This window comes from Mus caroli, unplaced genomic scaffold, assembly GCF_978045245.1.
Source record: "Mus caroli unplaced genomic scaffold, Mus_caroli_1 scaffold_10, whole genome shotgun sequence".
NCBI classification, from domain to species: domain Eukaryota; kingdom Metazoa; phylum Chordata; class Mammalia; order Rodentia; family Muridae; genus Mus; species Mus caroli.
In genome coordinates, this window is record NW_028227265.1 from 35,973,631 (window position 1) to 35,999,648 (window position 26,018).

The window sequence follows — 26,018 nt, forward strand, 5'->3', positions numbered from 1 at the left end:
TTTGAAACTGCAGGCCCAAACAAACCTTTCTGTGATTTCTTTACATTGGGTGTTTTATTACAACAAAGAGAATATCTGACCCACATGGCATGTGTGTGGGAAAACTCTGGGTTAGCAGATCCTAAGAGTTCTTCCAATTTCTGCCATCCTATGAGTTCAAATCTATAAGGCGCCTTTTCTCAGGACAAGTGTTAATCATTACCTACTCCGTATGTAAATCAGAACAGGAAAGTCCCGTTTGGCCAATTCTCTGAAAATCTCTCCTTGACGCTATTTTTGATTTCTTCTGCGTCCTGTGTTTTGACTGTTCAGCCCCTGTCTACTCACAGACAACACTTTCTGGTCCCTGATTGAAGTTCTCTGAGGCCAGGAGGAACTGTGGATATCCAGACAGTTCAGGCAGGCCAACCAGATGAGCGGGGACTGGGTGCGTCCAGAACAAGCCCTAATCTGGGTTATTTGGATCTTTGGAGCCATCATCGAGGGTGCAATGGCAGGTGGGAGATGAAGGATCTCAGACTGTGGGAGATGGGTAGGGTTTCTGTTAGGGGAAATGAACCTATTTCCCAGTGGTCTCAGGAAGGCGGGCATGGGGAAGGATGTGTAGACCTTGGGTTCTTCATACCCTGTAAAGAACAGTACTGGTACCATCCTGGGCACTGGCTAGACCTGTGGACTGGAGCCTGTGCTCTGTGGTGTTGGCTGTGGAGACAGAACTTGCCCAAATGACAGAGCAAATGATGCCAAGACTCCTGGGTCCTGCTAAGTAAGTAATTTAAGGCCTTGAGTTCTGTGCAAAACGCAAGATGCTTGCATACCTATTCCCTCAAAGCACCATCTTTAAACTCCTGTAAGCAGAGGAGCTGATTTTGGCTGTCTTTAGGAGAATTTTTTTTAAACATTCTCACTGACATATACCCATTTTCATATGTAACCAAAGCAGTTGCCTAAGTCATCCAAAGAGTGACTATAGATATGTAGATATATAATCAGGGGTCTGTCTAGGTTAAAATGTAAAGGTGGTTTACTTAGTTTGTAAAAATGTCACCATCCAGAAACTGCAAGGGATGACTGACATGTGGTGGTTTTCTCATGAGTGTGGAAGTGACAAGATTGTACTAGACCCCGTAATCCATTTGGCAGGGTCCTGACATCTACAGAGTTCCAAATAAAAGAAAACTTTGGTGTGGTACAAGAGAAGTTCTTCGGGGATGGTGGTGGGCTCTCAGAAGCAACTGAGGCAGGGCCCTATAGTGGTGGTTTCCAAACAATCCTGAAAGAAGAGGACCTTGTTTCGGAGAGAAGGCCCCAGCTACTGTACCCTCTGGGTGGAGAAAGCCCCAGCATGGCTGATTGTCTTCCTCTTTCCAAACAGCTTCTCAGCCCTCCCTTGTGTTTCCTCAGGGTCTGTGACTGAAGAGCCACATAGGTACACCAAGCTGGGATGGGTGCAAGGGAAGCAAGCCACCGTGCTGGGAAGACTGGAACCTGTGAACGTGTTTCTTGGGATCCCCTTTGCTGCACCCCCTCTTGGACCTCTGCGGTTTTCCAAGCCACAGCCTCCGATCCCCTGGGATAATTTGCGAGAAGCCACTGCCTATCCCAATTTGTAAGTCACAGGTGGCTTGTGTCTCTGGGAACTTGAAGAGATTGTTGAGGGGAAATGTAGGTCATGAAGTCCGGGAGCAGAGGAGAGGAAAGATGGACGCAGAGGTGGGGGGACACAGACCTGGGTGAGCATTTCTGTCTCAGCTCTCCCATGGTGGCTGCTCAGCAGAGCTGCTGGAACATTGGTAAAAATGAATGTGTTCCTTGGTCTCTTCAAAGCTTCCTGAATCAGAAACCCCAGAGCTGAGCCCAAGAATTTTTTTTTTCTGAGACAGGGTTTCTCTGTGTAGCCCTGGCTGTCTTGGAACTCATTCTGTAGACCAGGCTGGCCTTGAACTCAGAAATCTGCCTGTCTCTGCATCCCAAGTGCTGGGATTAAAGGCATGAGCCATCACTGCCCAAGAATCTTAATGATCTAAAAACTCTTTGGGGTTCTGAGTCTTGAGCAGGTATAGGAAGTGCTGTGATGGGCTCCCCAAGTCTTTCAGGGAAAGGGACTTTCCTGGTGTTTCTATGTGACCCTTCATCCTGGGCTGACCTTTGTGGTCAGTCTGGGTGAGGGCTTCAAAGAGTAGAACGACAGTGTGTGTGTGTGTGTGTGTGTGTGTGTGAGAGAGAGAGAGAGAGAGAGAGAGAGAGAGAGAGACAGAGACAGAGAGAGAGAGACAGAGACAGAGACAGAGACAGAGAGAGGGAGAGACAGAGAGAGTCTGCCTGTCTGTTAATGTCTATGTGTCCGTGTATATCAGTTAATATCTGTGTGTCTCTGTGTGTGTCTGCCTGTCTGTGTCTGTGTCTGACTGTGTGTGTGTGTTTGTCTCTTAATGTCTCTCTGTGTGTGTGTCTGTCTAATTGTGTGTGTAAGTTTGTCTCTTAATGTCTGTGTGTGTCTGACTTTCTGTGCCTGTGTGTCTGTCTATGTCTGTCTGTGTGTGTGTGTGTCTGTGTGTGTCTGTATGTCTGTATCTGTATTGTGTGTGTGTCTGTGTGTGTGTATATCTGTGTGTGTGTCTCTGTGTGTGTGTGTGAGAGAGAGAGAAAGACAGAGAGAGAGAGACAGAGAGAGACAGAGAGAGACAGAGAGACAGAGAGTCTGCCTGTCTATTAATGTCTATGTGTCAGTGTGTATCTGTTAATATCTGTGTGTCTCTCTGTGTGTGAGTCTGTCTGTGTCTGTTAATGTCTGTATCTGACTGTGTGTGTGTGTGTTTGTCTGTGTCTGTCTGATTGTGTGTGTAAGTTTGTCTCTTAATGTCTGTGTGTCTGTCTTTCTGTGCCTGTGTGTCTGTCTGTGTGTATGTGTGTCTGTGTGTGTGTGTGTCTGTGTGTGTGTGTCTCTGTGTGTGTGTCTCTGTGTGTGTGTCTGTGTGTGTGTCTGTTTGTGTGTCTGTGTTTGTATGTGTGTGTCTCTGTGTCTGTGTGTGTATGTGTGTCTCTGTGTGTGTGTCTGTGTATCTGTGTGTGTCTCTGTGTGTGTGTCTCTGTGTGTGTCTGTGTGTCTGTGTGTGTGTGTCATGTGTGTGTGTGTGTATACTCCCATACTCTCAGTTGTGTTTCACGCAAGGCTGAGCACACAGTGGAGACTCCATAACATACCTGTGGAATGGCTCTCTAAATGGCTGTTGCATTAGTTATTTTTTCAGTCTCCATGACCAAATTCTGACAGAGAGCTACTTAAGGGCAGAAGGGCTGATTTTGGTCCATAGTTTGAGCAGGCATGATCTACTACTGTAGGGAAGACACGGCAGAACCTGTGGCAGCAGGAGACTGCAGCTGAGACTCCTCCCATCTGGGTGGATGAGGAGATAGAGAGCAGGATTTGCCTCTGCTCTTCTCCCCTTTCCTTCACTGAGAGACTTCCGCCCATAGGATCCACGTAGGGTAGATCCTCCCAGAGCCGCATCTCTGAGGAGATTCCAAATCCAGCCAAGCTACCAATGAAGATTAGCTATCACAGATGCCTCTGTGACACAAGAGGCTCGGGAGGGAAGTAGCTCCTAGCTGGCGAAGAGTCTCAAGGCCAGGAGAGTAACAAGTTACCACATTAGTTGTAGAAGAGTCATAGAGTGCTGTGTGGGGCAGCAAGTGAAGAGAGAATCTCTCGCATTGTATGGAAACATCCCCTGTCAAACAAATGCTGTTGGCCTTAGCCTTAAAGAGCCCAGGGATGTCCAATTCTTCTGATTTTCTAAGTCCTCAGGTTGAGTCACAGGGGTCCCAGGCTAAAGGAGAACCCGGTACCAGGACATTCCGTACACCACAAAAGATGACCGCATATGGCTCACATGTGAACTGGAAATAATATGACAAAACTCATTAGTTGATTTATTTATTTGTTCTTTGCTTGTTTACCCATTCAGTTATTCATTCAACTCATTCAGAACCAACTCCAGAATCGGATACCATTAAGTCTTGTGGATTTCCACAGTGGACAAAGGAGATTCTTCACTTTATAAAGGATTACATCTTTGTAATTTGTACATTGTAAATTGAAAATATATTTACTTCTCCTACCTACCCTACCCTACCCTACATCATTCCCCAACCATATAATACATGGATATTTGTCCCTGTGACACTGTGGCCATTCACCTATACAACCAAATATATCTGTATTGGCCCACACGAGACTCACCCAGATAAAAATCAAAACTTAACTTTTTTTTTTTATAAAAGATTTATTTATTTATTTTATGTATATGAGTACACTGCAGCTGTTTTCAGACACACCAGAAGAGAGCATCAGATCTCATTACAGATGGTTGTGAGACACCATGTAGTTGCTGGGAATTGAACTCAGGACCTCTAGAAGAGCAGTCGATGCTCTTACCCGCTAAGCTATCTCTCCAGTCTCTAAAACTCAACTTTTGAAGTTTGGTTTCTATGGATTACATATTGATTTATTTTTATGTCTAAAGTTGAGAAACCCACAGGATCATTGCGTGATGGGCACTGTCATCACAGCCTCCCTTGAGGAGCATGTAGAGGGCAGAGAAAAATTATTGATTATTAAAATGTAAGGAGCCAAGGCAACCACCAGGGGCCAGAGAAGGCAACGGAGGGAGAAGAACTACGGATCTCAGCTTTAAGGAAAGGTCAGGCATGCCTCAGGGGAAAGCAATGAGGCCTGAATTTATGAACGACATACAAAGAAGCCAGGAGCATAAATACCCCCCAAAGGAATGTATTTCAGTGGTGGTTTCTCCTTGTTCACGAGTGTCCACTCCTCTCTCAAAGAAATAATAATAACAGAGCACTTAAGTATGGCGGGGATATCCACACACACACACACACACACACACACACACCCACAGTATCACTTAAATCAGCCCTTAGGCCTTGGACTAAGATCAAATGTAGTGTGTTCTCAGTGTGTGTCAGGCTCTGTGCTAGGAGCTCTGAGATGCAGAAGTGATTAATCCAGACTCACAGACTTTTTAGCTGCTCACAATTGAGCTGGAAAAGACGCTAATGTCACATCCAAGCCTAGGGCAAGTTCTAGGGCAGAACCCACATTCTGGTGGGTGTTTCTAAAGAAGAGTTCTCGTCATCTGGTGAAACCTCAGAAGGCTTCTTGGAGGAGGGTGTTGGACTGAATCTGAAAGGAAGGGAGGATGGTGAATCAGAACATACAGGGAGAAGTAATCCAGGCAGAGATAGCTTGTGCAAAGCCCGGGGTCAGGAGCCTTCCTGTATCCATCTGTGTTCCTGGTATGGAGGCTGTCGAAAGATTCCTTTGTAACTCTGGCTGTAGAAGAGAGACTGGTGGGAGAGAGTCTCTGCAAAGCGACTCAGTGGTGGGCACAGACAGGGCGTGTGCCTGGGGTTAATGACATAACTATTTTGGAAAATGAGCTTTCTATCCAGGAAAGGGGCTCCCCATATGTTAGTTTGCTTGCTTGTTTCTGAAAGGAGCCCGGGGCACAATCAGATTCTGTGCCAATCGTTTTGACATGCCTCTTGCTCAGAAGGGATGCCTGGCCTTGCTTCTGTCCCAGGAAGGCATGCTGACAGATGCTGGAGAGAGTAATTCTCCCACTCCATCTCTTTCCCCTCTCCCTCCTCCTCTCCCTCTCCCTCCCTCACAGGTGCTTTCAGAACTTAGAGTGGTTATTCATATATCAAAACCTGCTCAAAGTACATTACCCTAAACTTGGAATGTCAGAGGACTGCTTATACCTCAACATTTATGCACCATGCCATGCCAATAACGGCTCCAGTCTCCCGGTAAGGCTGCCTGCTGTACTGGGGTTCATTAGCAGGTATGGGTAACAGCTGGGCATGGGGCATCTGGAGTTAGACCTAGCCTCCCATTGGGTAAGAGGAAAAGTCCATCACACAGTAACTTTTGTTGGTTGGTTGGTTGGTTGTTTTGTTTGTTTGTTGTTGTTTTTTTTGTTTGTTGTTGGTTTTTTTTTTTTTTTTTTTTTGAGACAGGGTTTCTCTGTGTAGCCCTGGCTGTCCTGGAACTCACTTTGTAGACCAGGCTGGCCTCGAACTCAGAAATCTGCCTGCCTCTGCCTCCCAAGTGCTGGGATTAAAGGCATGTGCCACCATCGCCTGGCACACAAGTAACTCTTAAAAACAAATTATAATGGAAGCTGTCCTCTGTCATTGTCTCTGTTGAATATTTCGGTGGTAGTGGTTTAACATTCAACTTTCATTTTGTTTTACTCCTTACTGGTAAGTATTAAAGTTGTCTGTGCCACTTAGAAAAGATACATTTTAATTTTTTTTTGAGTTTGAGAACCCCCTTTTAAAAGAACATAATTGAATTAATCAACTTTTCTTAATCTAATGGAGACAGTCAGGTACTAATGTCCAATAATTCGTTTAAGTCGTAAGGAGACCTGTAGAATGAATAAATGAATGCTTTCTATGGTCTGCATTTTAGCCACCCCCTCTCTCAGCACCCATTCTCCCCATGCCTCTGCAATGAGAGAGCCTTTCTATGTATCATGGCAGTAACATTTGTCAAGTATTTGATGTGCACCGGGCATTGAACACTGCACCATTTAACACAGTGTGTAAGAATGGTTGAATCCATTTTGCAGATGAGGAAGTTGAGGCACAAGGAGTGCACATATGCATGCTCTATGTTGTACAAAGCATCCCCTCCATGCCTCTCTTCTCTTTCCCTAACTCAAGCACTATCATCTCAGACATGGAGTGACCATTCCATTCAACCTTACCATACCAGTATTTTGTGCTCATTGGTCCTACTTTTTTCATAAATAAGAGATTTCTGTACTACTCATCTCTGAATTTAAAGAAAGAAAGAAAAAAACCTAAAGAAACCTCTTCATCTGACGTCTTAGTAATTTGACTTATCACGAGAAGACAAGCAAGTTTAGGGAGGAAGAGTTGGTTTCAGTAAATAGTTCTGGGGCCCAGTCTATCATGGCAGACAAATCTCAGTCTCTGCAGACTGGAGCAGCTGCTCCCACTGGATCCCCAGCCAGGACCAGAGACATAGGCGATGATGCTCACCAAGCTGGCTTCCCTTAGTGTAGCTCAGGACTCCAGGCTCACATTCAGATGGACCGTTCCACCTCAGTTATCCTAACGTAGATAGTCTTTCACACCATGTCCGGAGGCTAACCTAACCTAGACAATCCCTTACACACTCACTCGGAAGCCTATCTTCTAGGTGACCCTAGAGCCCTCCTAAACGGCAACGCTTTAGTACAGTTCCTTGTATTGTGGTGACCCCCAGCTGCAAAATTACTTTCATGGCTACTTTACAACTATAATCTTGCTACTGTTATGAATCATAATATAAATGTCTGTGTTTTCTGATGCTCCTAGGCGACCTCTGTGAAAGGATCATTTGACTCCAGAGGGGTCACAACTCACAGGTTGTGAACCACTGTTCTAGGGCCTGTGAAGTTGGCAGTTTTAATGTCACAGCTTTTGCTCTTATGAACTTGACAATGGTTTCCATCTTCCTGTGAGCCACAGGCTCAATGGGCTTCAGTTACCAGTCTCTGAGCACTTGGACTGAGTCAAGGCTGTTTTGAAGGCTTTGACTACAGACTCTTATTTGAACCTCACAGAAACCTTCTAAGTGGGGTAGTTATACTCGTTACAATTCTTACTACAGGGGTTGGGGGAGGATCCCAGGGTGGTTGAGTATCCTGTCAGTGCTCATTCCACTTATCCAATCTACTTACTGAAATGCCAGGAGTGTATGTGCTTACCCCTGGGTTTATTCAAAAGACAAGACCTTGGAGTCTACTGAAAAAGAAGAGTGAGACATTTTTTATGTTCCTCAATTAAAAAATAAAAAACGAATACAACCACCACGGGAAAGGACTGACTGCAGTGACTCTGTCCCCTTAGGTCATGGTGTGGATACCAGGTGGTGGCTTTGAAACTGGCTCAGCTTCCATCTTTGATGGATCTGCCCTGGCTGTCTATGAGGATGTGTTGGTTGTCACCATCCAGTACCGCCTAGGAATATTTGGCTTCTTCACGTGAGTCTCTTCTGGTGAATGCCACTCGAGTCCACAAAGCGAAGCTGTGCAGCAGCTGTGGGCCATCTACCTTAGGATGAACGAACCTTCAGTGGCATTGAGTAAATTAAGTCCTAATTAGTTTGGCAACTTAGCACAGTAGCGTAAACCCCCTCAAATCCTAGCAGTTTAAAAAGACCTCTTTCTCACTGAGGACAGCCCAAGTTTGTGCCCCTGATGAACAAATGTTCTTGCACATGGTTAACCAGGGCCCGTGGACCCTTCTATCTTGTGGCTCTGATGCAGGTACTCTTGATCTTCGTTTGGCCAGCAACAAAGAAAGCATATAGGGCCACACAGGAGAAGTGTTCCTGGGTCAGCCTCAAGGAGGCACTCGCCACTCTGTTCACATACCAACTGGGTAGAAGGCATTCACATAGCCCACAGGGCTGCAAAGGAGACAGAAATGTAGCCCAGTGGTCAGACCTGGAATTTTGTGAATCTGATAGTCTGGGATAGGCTTGATTGGACAGAGAGATGGATGTCATGGTGTTAATGGAATTTGGAATTTTATCTTTTAAAGATGGTGAGGGTCCTAGAAGTGCCCTGCTCAGAGATGTGTAGCAGGAAGCATACTTTGGAAGAGACTGGAGGCTAGACCATGCTTGACAGTTGGTCATTAACAAATGGGAGGCCAGTAAGGAAGCTACCACTGACTTACTGAATCTATAGAGGGTCGAATCATAGAAGCAAGAGGAAGCAAATGTAATTCAGTGTGCCTGGCATCTATCTTTCTAGCAGTCCCACAGAGCAGGTACTGTCTTTATTCTTAGTTTCATGAGGAATTTGAGGCCAAGCAGTTAGATGACTGGCCCAAGGCTACCCAGATGAGCAATGAATCCTATGCTACACCTAGAGATCTTCGTGATTTCCATGAGCTGCTTCTCCTTCAGGGAGGAATGGAACCATTATGGGGCACACTATGGAATGAAGGTTAAATTGGCAGGGCTTGGAGAGGGCAGAGAGTGAAAACTAAGCCTTCGCAAGCCATGGTTACAGACAAGGAGATGAAGGAGGAGGAACAGGTTGGAGAGCTGGAGGATGGAAGGGGCTAGGATGCTGAGGTTCCTCTCCCGGGATGCAAACCACTCGGCAGTTCTGGGTCACAATGTTTCTGTGTTCTCTGTTCTATTTTTCATGTGCTTCCTTATGAGTTGCTCAATAATTCTGGGAAGTAGGCAACTTTCTGAGGCACATGCATGCATGGAGTGTGATTAGGAGAGTGGGTTCTGAGGGCAGAATCGTTGACTCCTAATTCTTTCTTTATCTTTCTGACAAGGCGATCAAATATCTCTGTGCCTGAATTTCCCAGTCCGTTTCAAAGGAATGAGTATCATGGTGGCATGTCCACAGATTTATCTGAAAAGAATTGGCACAAGCATGGTCATGGGGTTAGAGTGTCACTGCCCTAGCCTCTCTGTCCAGCATGGAGGGTGCATGGCATGGTGGGATATACAGCCTAGACTCTCTCCACTTAACCCTTAGTACCTCCTGTCAATGGTGCATGCTGAAGCCCAAGCAATGCAGTTTCTAGAATCTTTCAGTAGCAGGGCAGAGAAAACTCAGAGAGGCAAAAAGGACAATGTTCAGAGCTATCTGCCTCCCAGGTTGTGGAAATTTTAGGAGTCTTAGCCGAACATTTCTTGGGGCCATGCTGGGCACACTTGTTGATGTGGGTACTGCTTTTATTGCTAACAAGGAGGCAGTTTGGGATTTTGTCATTCATTAGAATTTCTTTGTCCAAGAAGGCTTGGCTCAAGAGGCAGAGATAACTCTAAACAGCAGAACATTTTAGGGATCCATGGGCTAAGGGGAGCCAACAGCACTCTAATTGTAGACATAAAATATTGCCTGTGCACTTCTCTTAAGGTCAGAGCTTCCACCATTCTTGAGGAAGTCCCAGGAAATGAGGACCAGGTCCAGTGTCCTCAGCTCATGCAGGACTCTGGTTTTCACTCTCCTGTCCGCTCACCCCTGACTGTGACTGGGGACTGGGGACCTGACCTGACTGGGGACTACAGGACACATGTTAGCCAGAGAAGAGCTCTCACTTTGCCTCTTGCTCCAGCACACAGAACCAGCATGCCCCTGGGAATTGGGCCTTCTGGGACCAGCTGGCTGCCTTGCTGTGGGTCAGAGAGAACATCAAGTACTTCGGTGGAAACCCTGACTCTGTGACCGTCTTCGGTAGCTCAGCGGGAGCCATAAGCATTTCTAGCCTCGTGAGTTTTCTGCTCTAGGACTTGGATGTGATGATGGGGTTGGTGATGGTTTACAATCATAAAGACAAGACACATCATCTACATTTGGTTAGTGCCCTTGTGTTGAATACATAATACATTTTTTTTATTCCCTTAGGGTTAAAAAAGATAACTTGTATCAATTCTTCGAGAACTGTATATGTGCACACAATGTATTTTGATTTCATCCATTCCCTTATCCCCTTCCTAAACTCCCCAAGAGCAACCTCTCCAAACTTCACATCCTTTTTTATTTTGAATAACCCACCTAGTTAACTTTGTGCTGCCCATATTCACATGCGCGTGGAGTGGTCCACCGAAGTAGAACACACATTTTAAAGAATACATGCTGCTTTATAGATAACCTGTGAGTCTGGGGCACAATCTATTTCATGAACAAGACAGATGTCACCAGGAGAGTTTAGATGAATTCCTAAAGTCACATAATGTGTGACTATTTGAGGGGGAAAAAAAATCCGTGTGTTTGTAGAGTCAAATCTCTCTATAATATAGTCACCAGGACTGGTAAGCACTTGTTGGTAGATTCTCTCTCTCTTCTCTCTCTCTCTTACACACACACACACACACACACACACACACACACACACACACACACAGAGCAGCAGCAGCAGCAGCAGCAGCAGGTGGCATCCTACATCGAGAGCCCCTGAAGGAAGAGCATCACATCTTGAACCAGGTAATAGAGGAAGATTCGTACAGTTGGGTCTGCTCAGTTACCACTCTCCCGAGAGCCCCTTAGGGCCGTTCCAACATCAGGGTCCCCTCCTTGGCTCTGCTTTTTCACACTATTTTCCAATATTGCCATCCTGGAGACAGAACATCTAGCATTTGAACCGTCTTGCGGGGAGGGGGAACCACACAAACCATAGCATTGTTCACTAGAAAACCTCATTAAACACGAATACTGAAACACATGGAAAGACCTGTAGATGCACACACATGGCCTTCATTTCTCCCCGAAAAACAGGATATAGGAATTGTTCTCTTAGAGCTTGTCTGCTGCCCAGAGTTTGGATGTGAATCCTTTCGTACAAATCAGCTGCAGAACCCATTGCCTTTGAGTACAGTTTCTGAGGTTTTATTTTTTTTTCCAATCAGCACCATTTAAACATATATACAAAGTAGCCTGTAGTCTGCAAAGTATCTCTTAGCAAACCACTCTTACACTGTTATAACAGTATAGCAAGTTTTTATAGTTCTCTCTAAAATTTTACTCTTACCCACACCAACTTGACAGCGATTTTTTTTAGCCACCCATATTTATCAATTTTTCCCTAGACACAATGCTTTATTTTTATATGTGAAGTCCACTGGTTCCTATGATCATCCCTTGATTGTGTAATCACAATGACTAGTGCAGCTGACAATACAACATTGGAAAAGCATACCTGACTATTGGCACAAGACTGATGGGAATAGAAATGTATGAATCTGCTAGAAAATGGCTGTCCTCACGTGGTCACCATTTCCCTGACATAAATTAACATGCTAATCAAAGACCAGTTAAATAGTAGTGGGTTAAGACGGTTTCTGCTGTACAGGGGCCCCCAGTATTCAAGGTACCTTTAGGTTTTCAATATTGCTTGCTAAGGAGGACTATGCTAACCCACTTTGTATGTATGATAAACGTCAACTTTCGTAAATGCAATTGACCAGGTACTGTGTAGATGTTAGCAATTAGGCAACCTCCGAGGAGGGGGAGTGGCTGGCTGGGGAGGGGGAGTGGCTGGCCTCTGGGGGAGGGGAGGGGATGACCACGGGGAGGGGAGGGGCTGGCCACGGAAGGGCTGGCCGCAGAGGTTTCTTCATTACTTCTTCCACTCTACATAAAAATATCTATGAGACGGATGCAATTTTTGCTACAGTGTTTCAGAGGAATAAACCGATACTTGGAAATAGTGACTTGCCAGTAACAAGGGAATAAAGACACTAGAAACCATGTCAGAATAGCTGATTTAAGTGTTCCTGAAGCCAATCATGGAGGTACATGCTTGGAATCCCGGCACTCGGAGACTGAAGCAGAAGGACGAAGGGAGCTCGGGCAACAGAGTAAGATACTGTCTTAAAAGCAGAAAAAAAAAATAAGGAAATGGGGAGTCACAGAGGTCCCCATTTAACTTAACTTCATTTAAGCCTTGAACTCCCGAGCAGGAAGGACTCTCCAGGCCAAAGCCTGGATTCCAAAGCGCGCTACCTGGGAGGATGTCTTTAAGGAAGGAATGAATCATGGTGGGTGCGATTCTGGGATAACCGCTACTGCATCACCTACATTCTCTTTCTAGATTCTGTCTCCTTTGAGTGCGAACTTATTCCACAGAGCCATCATGCAGAGCGGAGTGGCCATCATCCCCAGCCTGAAGAGCTCTGATAATGATCTGAAACACGATGTAGGTAGACGGTTCATATCTCTCCTTAGTGCTCAAAGCCCACAGGCTGCCTGCTCCTCAATCATATGCGCTCATGTAGTACATTTTTAAAAACTTGATGAAGAACATAGCACACACAACCCCCAACATCTAAATAATGTCATAAGCCTGTGAACTAGCTTCAGTGCAGATGAACACTGATTTTGGTAATGCTTAATTAAGCAAAGGTACTTTCAGCTTACACATCATTCATTCACCCCAAAGCAGCCATTGAGCTTGTGTGGTTTCTCAGGGCTCCATTAGGACTCGTGACTTTATCAATGGAGCAAGAATATCCTTGACTAGAGGAGACCATAAACTTTTTGTTATGATGTTATCTGGCGTCTGTGGATTGGTGTGGAAGGTTGTCTTTGGGACCTACAGTCACATGTAACCGCTATATGCCAGCCATGTATGCAACTTATGTTCAATCCTCAATGCATACATGGCTCCCAGAAGCATAAGGTCAATTGTAAATGAACGAGTTCTACAAATATGGGAAGTGGAGGTGTTTAGGGCTATAGATTCTTTGCCCAGCAGTTGTGTTATCTTACTGGTTTAACAATGTTAAGGCTGTCTGGTGTTTTCCATCCACAGGTGGGCAAAAGAAAGGGCACAGCCTAGGCAGTTTGAGCTAGCTGCCGGGTGGTTGGGTCGGTGTAGAGTGATCACAGCTTCCAGCATTCATGGGAAAAATGTCATCTGGCCATTGGTGGAGCTGAGTGAGGCAGGTGGCTGCTGATCACAGAGCCTAGCTAGGAGCACGGAAGGAGCTCTTAAGAGCAAGCATGTTTTTAAAATTACACACAACAACTAGGAAGGAATCCTGATTCCAATCCATGACCGTAGACTGACAACCCCCCTTTCCACCAGTTCTGGCAGCCACTAGAGTTAGAATAGCACACAGCTAACCTCAGTGTAGCAGCATTGGCTTACAGAGAGTCAGGTGGCATGCTGGACCTCACACAGATGGACCACCCATGTCTGGTGGAAGTCACATTCCAGGCTTTTGTTCACTGGATGTATTCAGTATTACTGTGTCTGCCCTCTCTGTAAACAGTTGCAGGTGGTTGCAAATGTTTGTGATTGCAATGTATCAGACTCCAAGGCTTTGCTGAAGTGCCTGAGGGAAAAGTCTTCTTTGGAGTTGATGAGCCTTAGCCAGGTAAAGAGGGACGGAACAGCTGAGGGTGGGTAACTCAGTTGATGGAGTGGCTATATAGTCTATCCCTTTTTATTTATTTTGATCCTTTTGATTTTGATCTATTTTGACAAGAGAGGGGTTGGAGATTCATGGCAGTATCTGACTGTTGTGGGGGTTCAGACTCACCCTTACAAGTGATTTAAAGAACATCGTGGGGTAGGGACATTGCTCGGCCTGGGTTATTGCTTAGACATTGAAGGCATTCCCCCTGGCAAGTGGACCTTGCTTGTACCACATGACCCTGAAGCTAAAGCCAAGATGGAGAGCTGGGAGTTCTAATTGGAAGTAATGTTTTTCTTGTTGTAACAGAATATTCTAAAATCTCAGTTGCCTGAAAAGGAATGGGCAGAGAGACGCCCACTGCTATAGGAATTCAACCAAAGTCTGGCTGGCACTTGTGCATTTCCATCATTAAATGACTAATTGGACTGGGTGTACTTTAATAGGCCTTCCAATCTTGAGATGCTGCTAGTCCTTGAATGATTAAGATTGTTCCTTGTCAGACTCAAATGTTTGGAGCTACACGGCATGGATAAAGTATCTGCAGTCTAGAGTCTACAAAGTGGCTAATAGCGACCCACCAATGTAAACTCCTGCTTGGCCCCTTCTACCTAACTCCCTAAACAGAAACCCAACGAGAGGAAATACGATCAGGGCTGGTGAGGTAGCTCATCCCGGAGAAGCATTCGCTGCCTAAGCATGGTGACACCAGTGCCAAGACCAGAACCCATCTAAAGGTGAAAGAGAATGGCCCCACACAGGTGTCTCTGGCCCCACAGAGACACTGTGGCATGTACAAGCCACATGCCACAGCCCCTCCCCCATGACAAAAAAAGGCTGGAAAAAGATCAGAGAGTTGTTGCTTTCTGAGACCCAACAAACAGGACATCAGTATCACCTGGGGGCAGCCCCAGCGACAGCCTGCTAGATTGCCCTTAGAGTTCTCTATTCAGCAGACCTGAGAATTTATGTATCTAATAAACTTCCAGATGCCATTGATCCTGGCCTATGAACCCCTTTGAGAACTAGGCTCTTATTTTTCCTTGAGTGATATTATTATTGTTTTATTATTTAGCAGATGACAAACCATGGCACAGAAAAGTTTAGATATTTTTTCCCTTAAGTGCACTGCAGGCCAGGTCAGAGATGAATACATTTGGCTTGACCAATACCAATAGTATTTTGCTTATCCTTATTCTAACTGCATTTGGACTTCTGAGGACAGTAGATTTCATAAACAGAAACAACTGTTGGTTTTCCTTTTCCTTTTTGCAGAAAGCAAAGTCATTTACTCGAGTGGTGGACGGTTCTTTCTTCTCCGAAGAATCACTAGAACTGTTGTCTCAAAAGACATTGAAAACAGTCCCTTCTATCATTGGAGTCAATAACCAGGAGTGTGGCTACATATTGCCCATGGTAAGGATTCTGGCTGCCCTCCCTGCCTCTGCCTTTATAGCAAGGCAACTATTTGCTTCCATAGATGACTCCTGTGTGATAAGAGTTGGGAGCCCATTGGTATTTATGCAGCAATAACCTTCCCACTGACTGGAAGAGGGGTCATAGTCTGTTTAAGGGGGGATTTTTTTGGTTTGTGATTTTGGCCAACAGAAGTAAAAACAGTATGGTTCCAGCACTAAAGATGATATCACATGATGGAGAAGTAGAATGGGGAAGGCTGCATGCAAAGGGGTCCAGCATAAAGAGGTTGCCCTGCTTTGTAATAACTCACCCTCTTGCAAACTAACCGTGTCCTAGGAGAATTACAGTCATCTCTTCTAAGGACTGTGCTCCTGTGACCTAATCACTTTCGCCAAAGTCCTACCTCTTAGAGATTTACCATTGTACAGTACATTTATAATGGGAATCAAACTTCCAGCACATGAACACTTGGTTGCACATAATCACTTCTAAACTATAGGCAAGACGAACTGGAGACTGGAGGATCAACAGTATGTCCATCTTGACCCTTATACTGATTTATTGCAAAAGAAGCAACTGTATACAGAGGAGAGAGTTGGATCCATTTGGCTTTACTAAAAACAAAACAAAACAAAATACAAAATACCCCTATATTTACTATGAGATAGATTTGGGAAACTTTATTCCTTCAAGTTATATACAGTCTTGGTCCAGGCATTTTGACTTCCAAGAACACTTTCCAAGTTTGCTTCTTGCAGTAGAATAATGAAATGTAGAGACGTTATATATACTTAGGAACCCCAAACCTTCAATAGTGGACATTCACAGCTTCCTGCTTCCTGTCTGATCACATTCTCCAGGGTCACATAGTGGCTATGTATAATTAAAAGGTGCTTTCAGAGCATGTCCACTGCAATGAAGAACACAGGGTGGGAAGGAGTTATGTTCAGGAGTGTCAGAGAGCAATGAGGATAAGCCCCTCTGAGGAGGGTGCTGGATGGTTGAACAGAAGCCTGGGTAAGCAGAGGGAGGGACACTTTCTGGAATCTGGGAAAAGCTTTCCATCTGCTTTAGAAGTTTGGAGGAGAGGTCAAATTCATTATGACATCAAAACCCACTTTCCTAGACCAACCTCTATGTTTTAAACTACCAGGGTAGCAGGGAGAGAGGACTAAGAAATAAAGGAACCAATGATTGTAACCACTGTGACCAATCTCTGGAGTGCCTTCCACATACCACCTGAACGAGAACTTGCAAACAGACGCCATCTCTTCTACTTTATAGTTAAAAAAAAAATACTGCCCTTCAGAGGGTGAGAGTAGTGTTCCTGTCTCCTAGCCAATAAGGGGACAGTGGTGTGTAACTTTTATGCATTTCATCTCTGCTTTTCAAGATGGAAACACATTAAATAGCCTGGCATATTGTAAGCTCCCAGCAAATGCTATCTCTTGGAATAATGCTGAGGATAAGGGGGGAGCCAGTACTCAGATCTGCATTATTCAGGGGAGGTCATGCCTATGGATTTCAGCCAAATCTGTTCCTGTTTACTGGAGACTTAAGCCAAATCCAGTTCCTAAAACATGTCGGTGGGAACCTGTCAGGGAAGAAGATGACAAGATATACAAGTACATTTATTTGACTAGTGAACTGTCCGTTTACCTGCTCATGTTTTTAAGCTGTAGTACTTCCAGGAAATAATGACTAAGCAATTATTTGGAGCTTCTGACATGTAAGGACCGCCATTGTGAATGTTTTCCAAAGAGCAACTCTCTATTCCAGCATCATGCTCTTTATGGGCAGTGCATTGTTTTGATCTCCCAAGTGAGGAATCTGAGACATGAGGAATTATTTGCAGACTCACCACAGCCCTCATCCAAGCCCCCCGAAAGGTCCTTGACCCCCCAGTCTTACCACTCTAATGCTGGCTTCTTTACCGATCATGACTGAAAAGGTTTTGGAAGGAGAGTAACATGCCACTGGCTTCTCTGTGAATCTGGGGTCAAAGTTAAGTGTGTATCAGTTTAGATCAGTATAACAAAGTGAGTCTTATGTCTTAAACCATGGAAGTGCATCTTCTCTCAGTTTTGAAGTCCTCCATGCCTGAGACCAAGCTGTTACAAGTTTGGATTCTTTCTGACTTGTGGATGGTCACTTCCTTACTGGGTTCAGTGTAGTGTGTCTTTATGCTTGGATTCTAGTATCTGTGTATCTGGGTGCCTTTAGTGGCCTTACTGAAATAGCATCACTGCTTTAAATACAAAATACTGATATGCTCTGATGTATGGGAATTGGGGAGGGGTGTTCAGCATTTCAACATACGAGTTTAATCCAGCTGTTAGCCCATAACCACTGGAGCTACACAAGGCCACAGGTCTTATAGGGAATGGCTTCCTTCAATAAGACACTTTTGACCAACTGAAGCTGCTACTATGCACGGCTACCTGGGGCTGAGAGGGCTCTTATCTTTTCAGTCTCCACTGGAAAACATTGCATGTCCTGGTCCTGTTTCACTTTTTGATGCTCAGATGGCTCACAGAGGATACCCTGTTTCTCTCCACAGAGAGACACTCCTAAGATTCTCCTCGGCTCCAATGAGTCTACTGCTCTCACCTTGATACATACTTTGCTGGTAAGTCACTGTGGGTGATGTGACTCTCCAGTCATTCATTCACTTGGTTAAAAATCCCTGCCCTCCACACATGGATAGAGCTGAGAGTACAGACATTCCACAGTGACTTGTTAATTGATGAATTAATTCAGTAGACTCATCGCTGGCTCACAATCCCTTATTCCCACAATTCTTAAGTCCTACGAGCTCTAAAAACCCAAAAGCTTTTGTTTACCCTCATATTAGCCAAAGGTGAGCTGTGGCCCCTGGGCCTTTTCACTTCTAAGCATTCATTTTCTTTATTTATGCCATTATTCATCTGTTTCTGGGACATATTAATGTGGATTTTTGGGGTACTTTCTCCCCCCAAGAATGTTACACACCAGCACATGTACTGAATTGTCTGACTATCATTTGAAAAGTTATGAATTATGAAATATGCAAGGTGCTAAAGTTCTATATTTACTATGTGGCCATCAGGTATTGTTTTAAGTTCCCACATTAACAGTGTTAACTTTTCACATTTTAGAAACAAACATAGCATCTGCATCAGGTCTAACTCTAAACATTAAGGATGTGGGGATCAATTTATTTCTTTCCTATCTGCTCCTTCCTGTTATCTTCCTTTCCATGACATTTATTTAGCATAATCTCAGTGCCCAAGTTCATTGCCAAAGTTGATGGGACATGTATTTACTGAGATCAAACACTCTAGCACTTTCCCTTGCAATGAGATGTGGTGTGAGGTGGACAGATATGACCATGGCTGTGACATTGAAGCAGAGCACCATGGCCTGTGATGTTCACAGGGGGATCTGGATAGCTCCATGCAAGGAGAAATAGTTTTAGGGAGTCTCGAGTGAGTGGAACATGGGACCTAGCAGGACCAACTGGGAGCTGGAGAATATGGATAGATCAGCTGTGGGAGTGGCTGCAGCCAGGGAGGACTCATGAGACTGTTGGATGCCAGAGATGGAGTCTGAATTCATCGATGTGCTAAGAAACAAAGGAGGTTTCTTCTATCTGCAGAGAGACCTGCCTGGGTGAGCCAGGGAATCCATTAGCCCCTGGAATGGGAAGAGGGATATGTAGTGAGTCTTGATTATCCAATGGAGTGAACTGAGCCTGAAGATTGAAGAATATTCAAGAGATACATTGAGTAATGGGTTCTCTCCAGCTGGATAGTAGATGCCCCCTTGGAGGAGACGTCTACTGGTCTGGGTCATGGGGAAAGGGACACTGGAGAAGAGGAGAGGCATTTCAAATGCTGAAAATATCTTGAGCTGAATCTCAGGGGTCGTAAGTAGGTTTTCTGGGAAGGCAGGCACAAGAGTGAAGAGTGAGGTGCAGCCTCTCTGAGAAAGACTTGGTAACATGCAAGAACTGCTTCAGAAATGATGAGCAGTTCTCTGGCCTTTCTCCAGAAGTCTGTAAGTCCACCTTGTGACCGTCTTCTGGTGGCTTCTCGATGGCTGACAGCCTCTCTACTCTGGACACCTCCAGGCCCATAAGGTCTGTTCATCTCATAGTCCAAGTGAATAGGTTTTTGTACCAGAGCCTTGACTGCTGAAGTCTTCTCTTGTCATGAGCCTGACTAAAGCAGCCTTAGCCTTCTGAAGTCCTGAAGAGTGAGTCTCAGCTGCCCTCCCAGATGTATCCTATGGAGCTTTACCTCCAAACTCCACAGAAATGTGCCCAAGGCTGGGCTGCCGAAGTCAATTTCCAAGGACTCCATAGATCATTGGACCCCTTTACACAGTCACCATGGTGACTCACCCTTGGATCCTCAAAAAGTTGACCTTCTACAGTCTGGCACTGGTGCTCAGGATAAGAACGAGTTTAGAAGACTGGGAGGCAGCTGGAGTTGGGTCAAGGAAGACACTCAGTTGTCCAATGGAAGCGCTCAGCAGTGGTGATCAGGAACCAAGAGCTCCAAGACAAGCTCTCTGCCAGGCAATGTGCTCTGCCTGTCCTCTCATGCCGTCCTTAGAATTTAAAAAAATTTTTAAATGTAATTTTTAAAAGGACAGATGAAGGGACTGAGGCTACAAGACACTGAATGGCTTAGAAGCAGAGCTTGTCCCAGGGCAGGGACAGTTTTGTGGATGTGTGGCCTGTGTGTCCTACATCACTTCCGGCTGTTTCTGTTTGATGCTCTGCTGTCCACACCCAGAAATTCTTAATAACTTTGGGACACAAGACCCCAGATTTTCATTTTGCCATGAGCGCCACCAATGTATATTGTGTGGAGCCCAGGGCATGGGGTTTGAATACAGACTTTCGAAAGAAACGTGGTTCTATTTGTTTGGACCAACCATTTATTCTCTTCATGTCTAAATTTCCAAATCTATGGTGTTATTCTTAAAGCATACTAGGATTGCTTTGTGGGTGAAATGAGATATGTGTAGAGAAAATTTACAACTTGACCTTCACAGGCTAATGCTTCATTAACAGGATGGCCATTGTTGACTTGGATTTCCTAGGACCGTGAACTTTTCTTTTTTCTTTTTCTCTGTTTCTTTTCCTTCCCCTTCACTTTTCCTCTTCCTTCCTTCCTTCCTTCCTTCCTTCCTTCCTTCCTTCCTTCCTTCCTTCCTTCCTTCCTTCCTTCCTTCCTTCCTCCCTTCCTCCCTCCCTCCCTCCCTCCCTCCCTCCCTCCCTCCCTCCCTCCCTCCCTCCCTCCCTTCCTTCTTTCCTTTATTCCTTTCTTTTCACAGCATATCCCCACCCAGCATTTGTACATTGTGGCTAAAGAGTACTTCCATGGCAAGCATTCTCCGACCGACATCCGAGACACTTTACTGGACTTGTTTGGAGATGTGTTCTTTGTGGTTCCCGGGCTGGTCACAGCTCGATATCACAGAGGTAAGTCCCTGAAGATCACCTTTCATGGACACAGTGAGCCAGGAGGTCCTGGGGTCCATGTTGCCTACTGAGGACCCATCCCTGGACTCCTTCACAGTGAGGATATCTTTGGTGTGTTCACAATGGATGAACACTGTAGTCATCTTTGTGGCTCAGGAACACAGACTACTTACTGTTTCAGTCCTTTTCTTTCTTCACTTCTCTCTCTGGAGCTGGATGTCAAAACACCTTAGCTATAGGGGAAGGGGGAAAATAAGATGGAAGAAAAATCATTGGGGAACAGATACAAAGGTAATCTTCTCCCTTTATCCCCCTTCCTCGTCTTCATCTCCCCCTTACCTCTGTTTTTCTTGCAACAAATGCTTACCAGTGAGTTCCTTTGCACTTGGTTCTGTTCTTTATCCTGGAAGTTTGGCAGCAGCGAGCAGAATAAATACCCTACCACTGTTCTAGTGAGAAAGACCAGAAAAAAAGAAATAAACAAATTAATGTAGACTGTGCTCAATGGTGATAAGTGCAGTGACATCAGAGAGGGACAGAGGCCATGGGCCAGGTTGCCCTGGAGGTCACTGCTGCATTATGTTTCTTAGTGACAGACAAGGTGAGGACTGCTGAGTTGACTACACAGAAGTAGCTGGTGACCTTGACACTGACTTTAATTGAACGATAAGAGAGTGGAAGACTAATTTAAATGGTTCAAAGGATGCAGAAGGGGGTGAGAGGGATGAAGGGTAGGGGAGGTGGGAGGGTGGGGTTAGGGGGGTTATCTGTAGATGCAGTTCAAAACAACCTCAATTCTTTTGTAACAGTTTTGAAGAGATTAACAAACTAATTCTAAAATTCACATGAAAATACCAGAATGGCCAAATCAAACTTGAGCAAGTGTAACAAAATTAAAGGAGATACAATTCACTTGATTTTAGGACTTATCCTTGAACTAGGATAATTGAGCAGGCCCTACCCCTCACTGAGAGGCTAAGGAGACAGTTGCTGGGGTAGAGAGAATAAATTTTGTAGATGTGGACACTGGTTGTTTGCCCGTGTTTCAGTGGGTCACCTCACCCAGGCACATATGGGCAGCACTAACTGAGTTAGTAGGTTGTAAAGTTAAAATATATGAAGTTGGGGGAGGTAAAGAGAGGGCAGGTATAGTCTTATTATATACATGTATAAAATTTTCAAAAATAAGAAAAAATTTTTAAAAAGGAAAGCATATTCCTTTAATCTCAGCACACACACACACACACACACACACACACACACACACACACACACACACACACACACATAAACATAAGCACACACGCACGCTCAAAGGAGTCTAACTGAAAGGACTGTGATGTGAGCTCCTGTTTTTCTTTCCCTGCTCTGTTTGTGTCATTGGTCCCAGAGATTTATGGAAAGCTCAGCTGGCTTACTATGTCATAAGCTGATCACTAAGTAACAGAAAATAGGCCACAGTAACCACTTTATAAAGTTAGTGTAGAGCATCAGTAACAACAACAACAACAACAACAACAACAACAACAACAACAACAACTGCAGCTCCCCCAAACAAAATTCTAGGCAGTTAGTAGGATCAGATTCCATCACTTCCACACCAGAACTTCTGTTGTTGTTTTTGTTTTTTAAATTAAAGTAGACAAAGAAACAAGACCTTATTGCTTACATACAGGAAAACCAATTTTTTTGAGGAACTCCGAACATGACAAATACCAAACAAAAACTTCTAAATCAATTATTTTAAATATGGAATGGCAGGTAGGCCAACTGCCGTATCACCACCGCCTGAGCGAAAATTTACCTTTTAAAACATGTTCAAATGTCTAAAGAAAACCATGAATCTAAATTATCACTCAATAGTGGCCATACAGATATAGAATTTATTTCTTAATACTGAGAAGAAACTGAATGTAGTGGAAAGATACACTAGCTGAAATGAACAAGTTATTCCAGGGATCCGTCACCGCTCTGAGCACATGAGAGAAAGAACAAAGCACTTAGCTGTGCCATTTGAGACACGCAGTCTGAAAGAGAAAAGAATAAAGGAAAATGAGCAGGGCCCAGGAGTCCTGCAGGACTGACTAACTTCTACCATTTTGCTGTTTGTTTTCTATGTCCCTTGCAGCAGTTTGCTTTGTTTGTTTGTTTTTTGTTTTTCTCCATTACTGCCTTCTTTTGCAATAGAATTTTCTAGGGCATCATTCTCACCCACCTCTTGCTTTTTTTAACCGGGAAATTTTAGTTATTTTCTAATGAACGTTGAAAATTGAAATTCACAACTCAAGTTATAATAATCAAGTTCAAGTTATTATCAATTTACCCTTGATAGCATAAAACTTTTATGTTATTAAGACTGAATTTATATCTCTCTATGTCATATCTTTTTAACAGATTTACAATTATTTTTCGAGACTGTCTTTAAAATCATTTAGGTAAGGGGATGTTGTGAACAAGAATGGGTTAAGAGCGACTTCCACATTTACTTACACACTTAGTTTTACTGTATTATTTGCCTTTTCATGTGGATTTGAAATGCTTTCTGCATTCTTTCGTCGCAGCTTAAAATCTTTAAAGGACTCCCTTTCCTTCTCTGGTAAGTTTGTTAGCTATATCCTGTATACCTGGAAATGTCATAATTTCTTCTTCTTTTCCGAATGACAGTTTTACCCAGATAGCTGATTCTTGGTTAGCAGCCATAGCACTTTGAATATGCCTTCCCCATGCTTTCTGACCACCATCGTTTCATTTGATAGATCCTATGATAATCTGATTCGCAGATGACAAGTACCAACTCGTCCTGTGTCCTTGAAGCGCCTTTACTGATCTCTGGCTTTAGATACCATGCGTCTCTTGGTGGTCTCTAAGTTTGTCCTCTATGGGGGTTGTTGGCATTCTCGGATGCCAGACTTTCAACAACTTTGGAACAGGAAGTAGGGCAAGACACAGTGGAGGACATTATAAAAGGACAACTACACCAAGAAGGCATCACAGTTAAGAACCTACATGCCCCTTAGGATAGAGCCAAAGAATATATGAAGTGAAAGCGACAGAAGATGCTTGAAGGAACAGTTTTATTATAATAGTTGGAGACCTTAACATCTGACTTCCAGTGACAGAGCACTTATGCAAGGCATGAAGAGGGAAATAGATGAGACAACTATAAATCAGCCATTAAGAATATTTCATCTGACAGCTATCAGAGTCTCCAGTTCTCTCTTGTACATGCAATACACAGGATAAACTGCACATTTGACCATAGACGAAATCTCAGTGAATCCAAGAAGGTGGACTGTGATCACAGTGGTGTGAAATCAGAAATCAACAAGAAGAAATATGAAAACTTAAACATGCCAAAAAATCAAACAATATAGTTTTTATACTTAAAATATTATGTCAAAATAGGTACAACCAAACATTTAGTACTTTAACCATTTTATATATTTCCTATAAATGAAATTCAATATTTGTCATTTTTGTCTAGCTTATTAACATAATGCCTCAAGGTCCATCTATTCAGTACCACATATGAGAATTTCTTTCTCAGGCTGAGAAATACTCTTTGCCTGTATATACCATGTTTGTTTATGCACTCATCAATGGTCCTTTGAGCGGATCTATCTTTTGATTATGGTGAATAATGCTGTTTTATCATGAGTCTAGAGCTACCCATTCTTTTAGATGCATATTCCTGGACCTCACAATCATTCTATCTTTGGAAGAACTGTGTGTTACTCTCACAATGGCTACCCTCCACTGAGCATGAGAACAGCAGCCCCTCTGCTGCACCAACACCTGCTTTCTGCAGTTGCTGAAGGAATAAGTATCATGTACATGTATGCCTGAATGAAGTGTTGTTCAACTATGGTGTTGATATGTGTTTCTCCAATGGTTAGACAAGGTCGGGATGTTCCCATATGCCTTTCAGACATTTTAAAATTAAGTTTTTTTTTTTTTTTTTTTAAAAACAGAACAAAACAAAACAAAACAAAACCAAACCAAACCCACTGGCCTAGCAGTGGTGCCTTTAATTCCAGCACTTGGGAGGCAGAAGCAGGTGGATTTCTGAGTTCGAGGCCAGCCTGGCCTACAGAGTGAGTTCCAGGACAGCCAGGGATACACAGAGAAACCCAAAACCAAACCAAACCAAACCAAACCAAACCCAACCCAACCCAACCCAAACCAACCCAACCCAACCAAAAAACCCCACAAAACAATGGATGTCATGGTGAGATTTCTATATATGAATATCATTGATTCTCCCCCCACATATCCATCTCCCTGCCCTATCGTATTCTGTAGCTTGCTCCCTTCCTCCTAAGGAACAACTGCTCTTATGCCTCCTGTCTCCTCACCTTTTCTCTCTTTTGATATCCCTCCATATGTATGTGTGTGTTTATAAAGAAGCACACGCACACACACACACACACACACACACACACACACACACACACACCACATGTAAGAGAAAATGTGGAATATTTTCCAAACATTTTCATGTTTCTTAGCAAAATGTCTGTGCAATTTCTTTGCTCTTATTTTCTTTTAATTGAGAATTTTTTTGTTCTAGAAATTCTTTGTATATTTCTATTGTACAGACTTCTGTATAAATCTTTGTACAAACTAACTCCTTTTGAGATATGATTTGCAAGTATTGGCAATAATTTACAAGATGTGCTATAGGTTGATTTCTTTCTCTGTTGATGATGGATAGCAGGAAGCTGATTTTAAATGTTGATGCATATTGCCTCACTGATGTTATCTTTGTTAATTGTATATTTTTTTGTTGTATCTTAGAAACCACTGCCAAATTCAAGGCAGCAGGAATTAAAGAAAGTCTCTCTCTCTCTCTCTCTCTCTCTCTCTCTCTCTCTCTCTCTCTCTCTCTCTCTCTGTGTGTGTGTGTGTATGTGTGTGTGTGTTGGGTTAGTGGACATATTCTGTGTGGTAAATGATTATGCATAGATTTACAAAAGCTCCTCAAATTCTACATTTGAAGTAGGTACATTTGACTATTTGAGAAAGAAACATGAGGAGAGGGAACGAAATAAGCATAAGGCAGATGTATCATGCTGTCTTGTTGGAAGAGATGCCAAGAAGTGAGCCAGCAACTGGAGGAAAATTTGAGAGCAA

At 43.8% G+C, this 26,018-nt stretch overlaps 1 protein-coding gene across 2 annotated transcripts in view; it reads left to right on the top strand.

The window, feature by feature from the left end:
• The first annotated feature begins 412 nt into the window (after window positions 1–412).
• The window catches only part of Ces5a (carboxylesterase 5A), a 29,313-nt gene continuing 3,707 nt past the window's right edge, over window positions 413–26,018 (top strand). The window contains exons 1-10 of one of the 2 annotated variants that reach the window (XM_085844279.1): window positions 413–497; window positions 1,405–1,609; window positions 5,697–5,835; window positions 7,951–8,084; window positions 10,192–10,345; window positions 12,667–12,771; window positions 13,850–13,954; window positions 15,269–15,409; window positions 17,973–18,041; window positions 20,738–20,885. In XM_085844279.1, the coding sequence (XP_085700405.1) occupies window positions 413–497; window positions 1,405–1,609; window positions 5,697–5,835; window positions 7,951–8,084; window positions 10,192–10,345; window positions 12,667–12,771; window positions 13,850–13,954; window positions 15,269–15,409; window positions 17,973–18,041; window positions 20,738–20,885 (1,285 nt within the window). The remainder of the gene's footprint in view (window positions 498–1,404; window positions 1,610–5,696; window positions 5,836–7,950; window positions 8,085–10,191; window positions 10,346–12,666; window positions 12,772–13,849; window positions 13,955–15,268; window positions 15,410–17,972; window positions 18,042–20,737; window positions 20,886–26,018) is intronic. The other variant, XM_021170411.2, reaches the window with a different exon arrangement.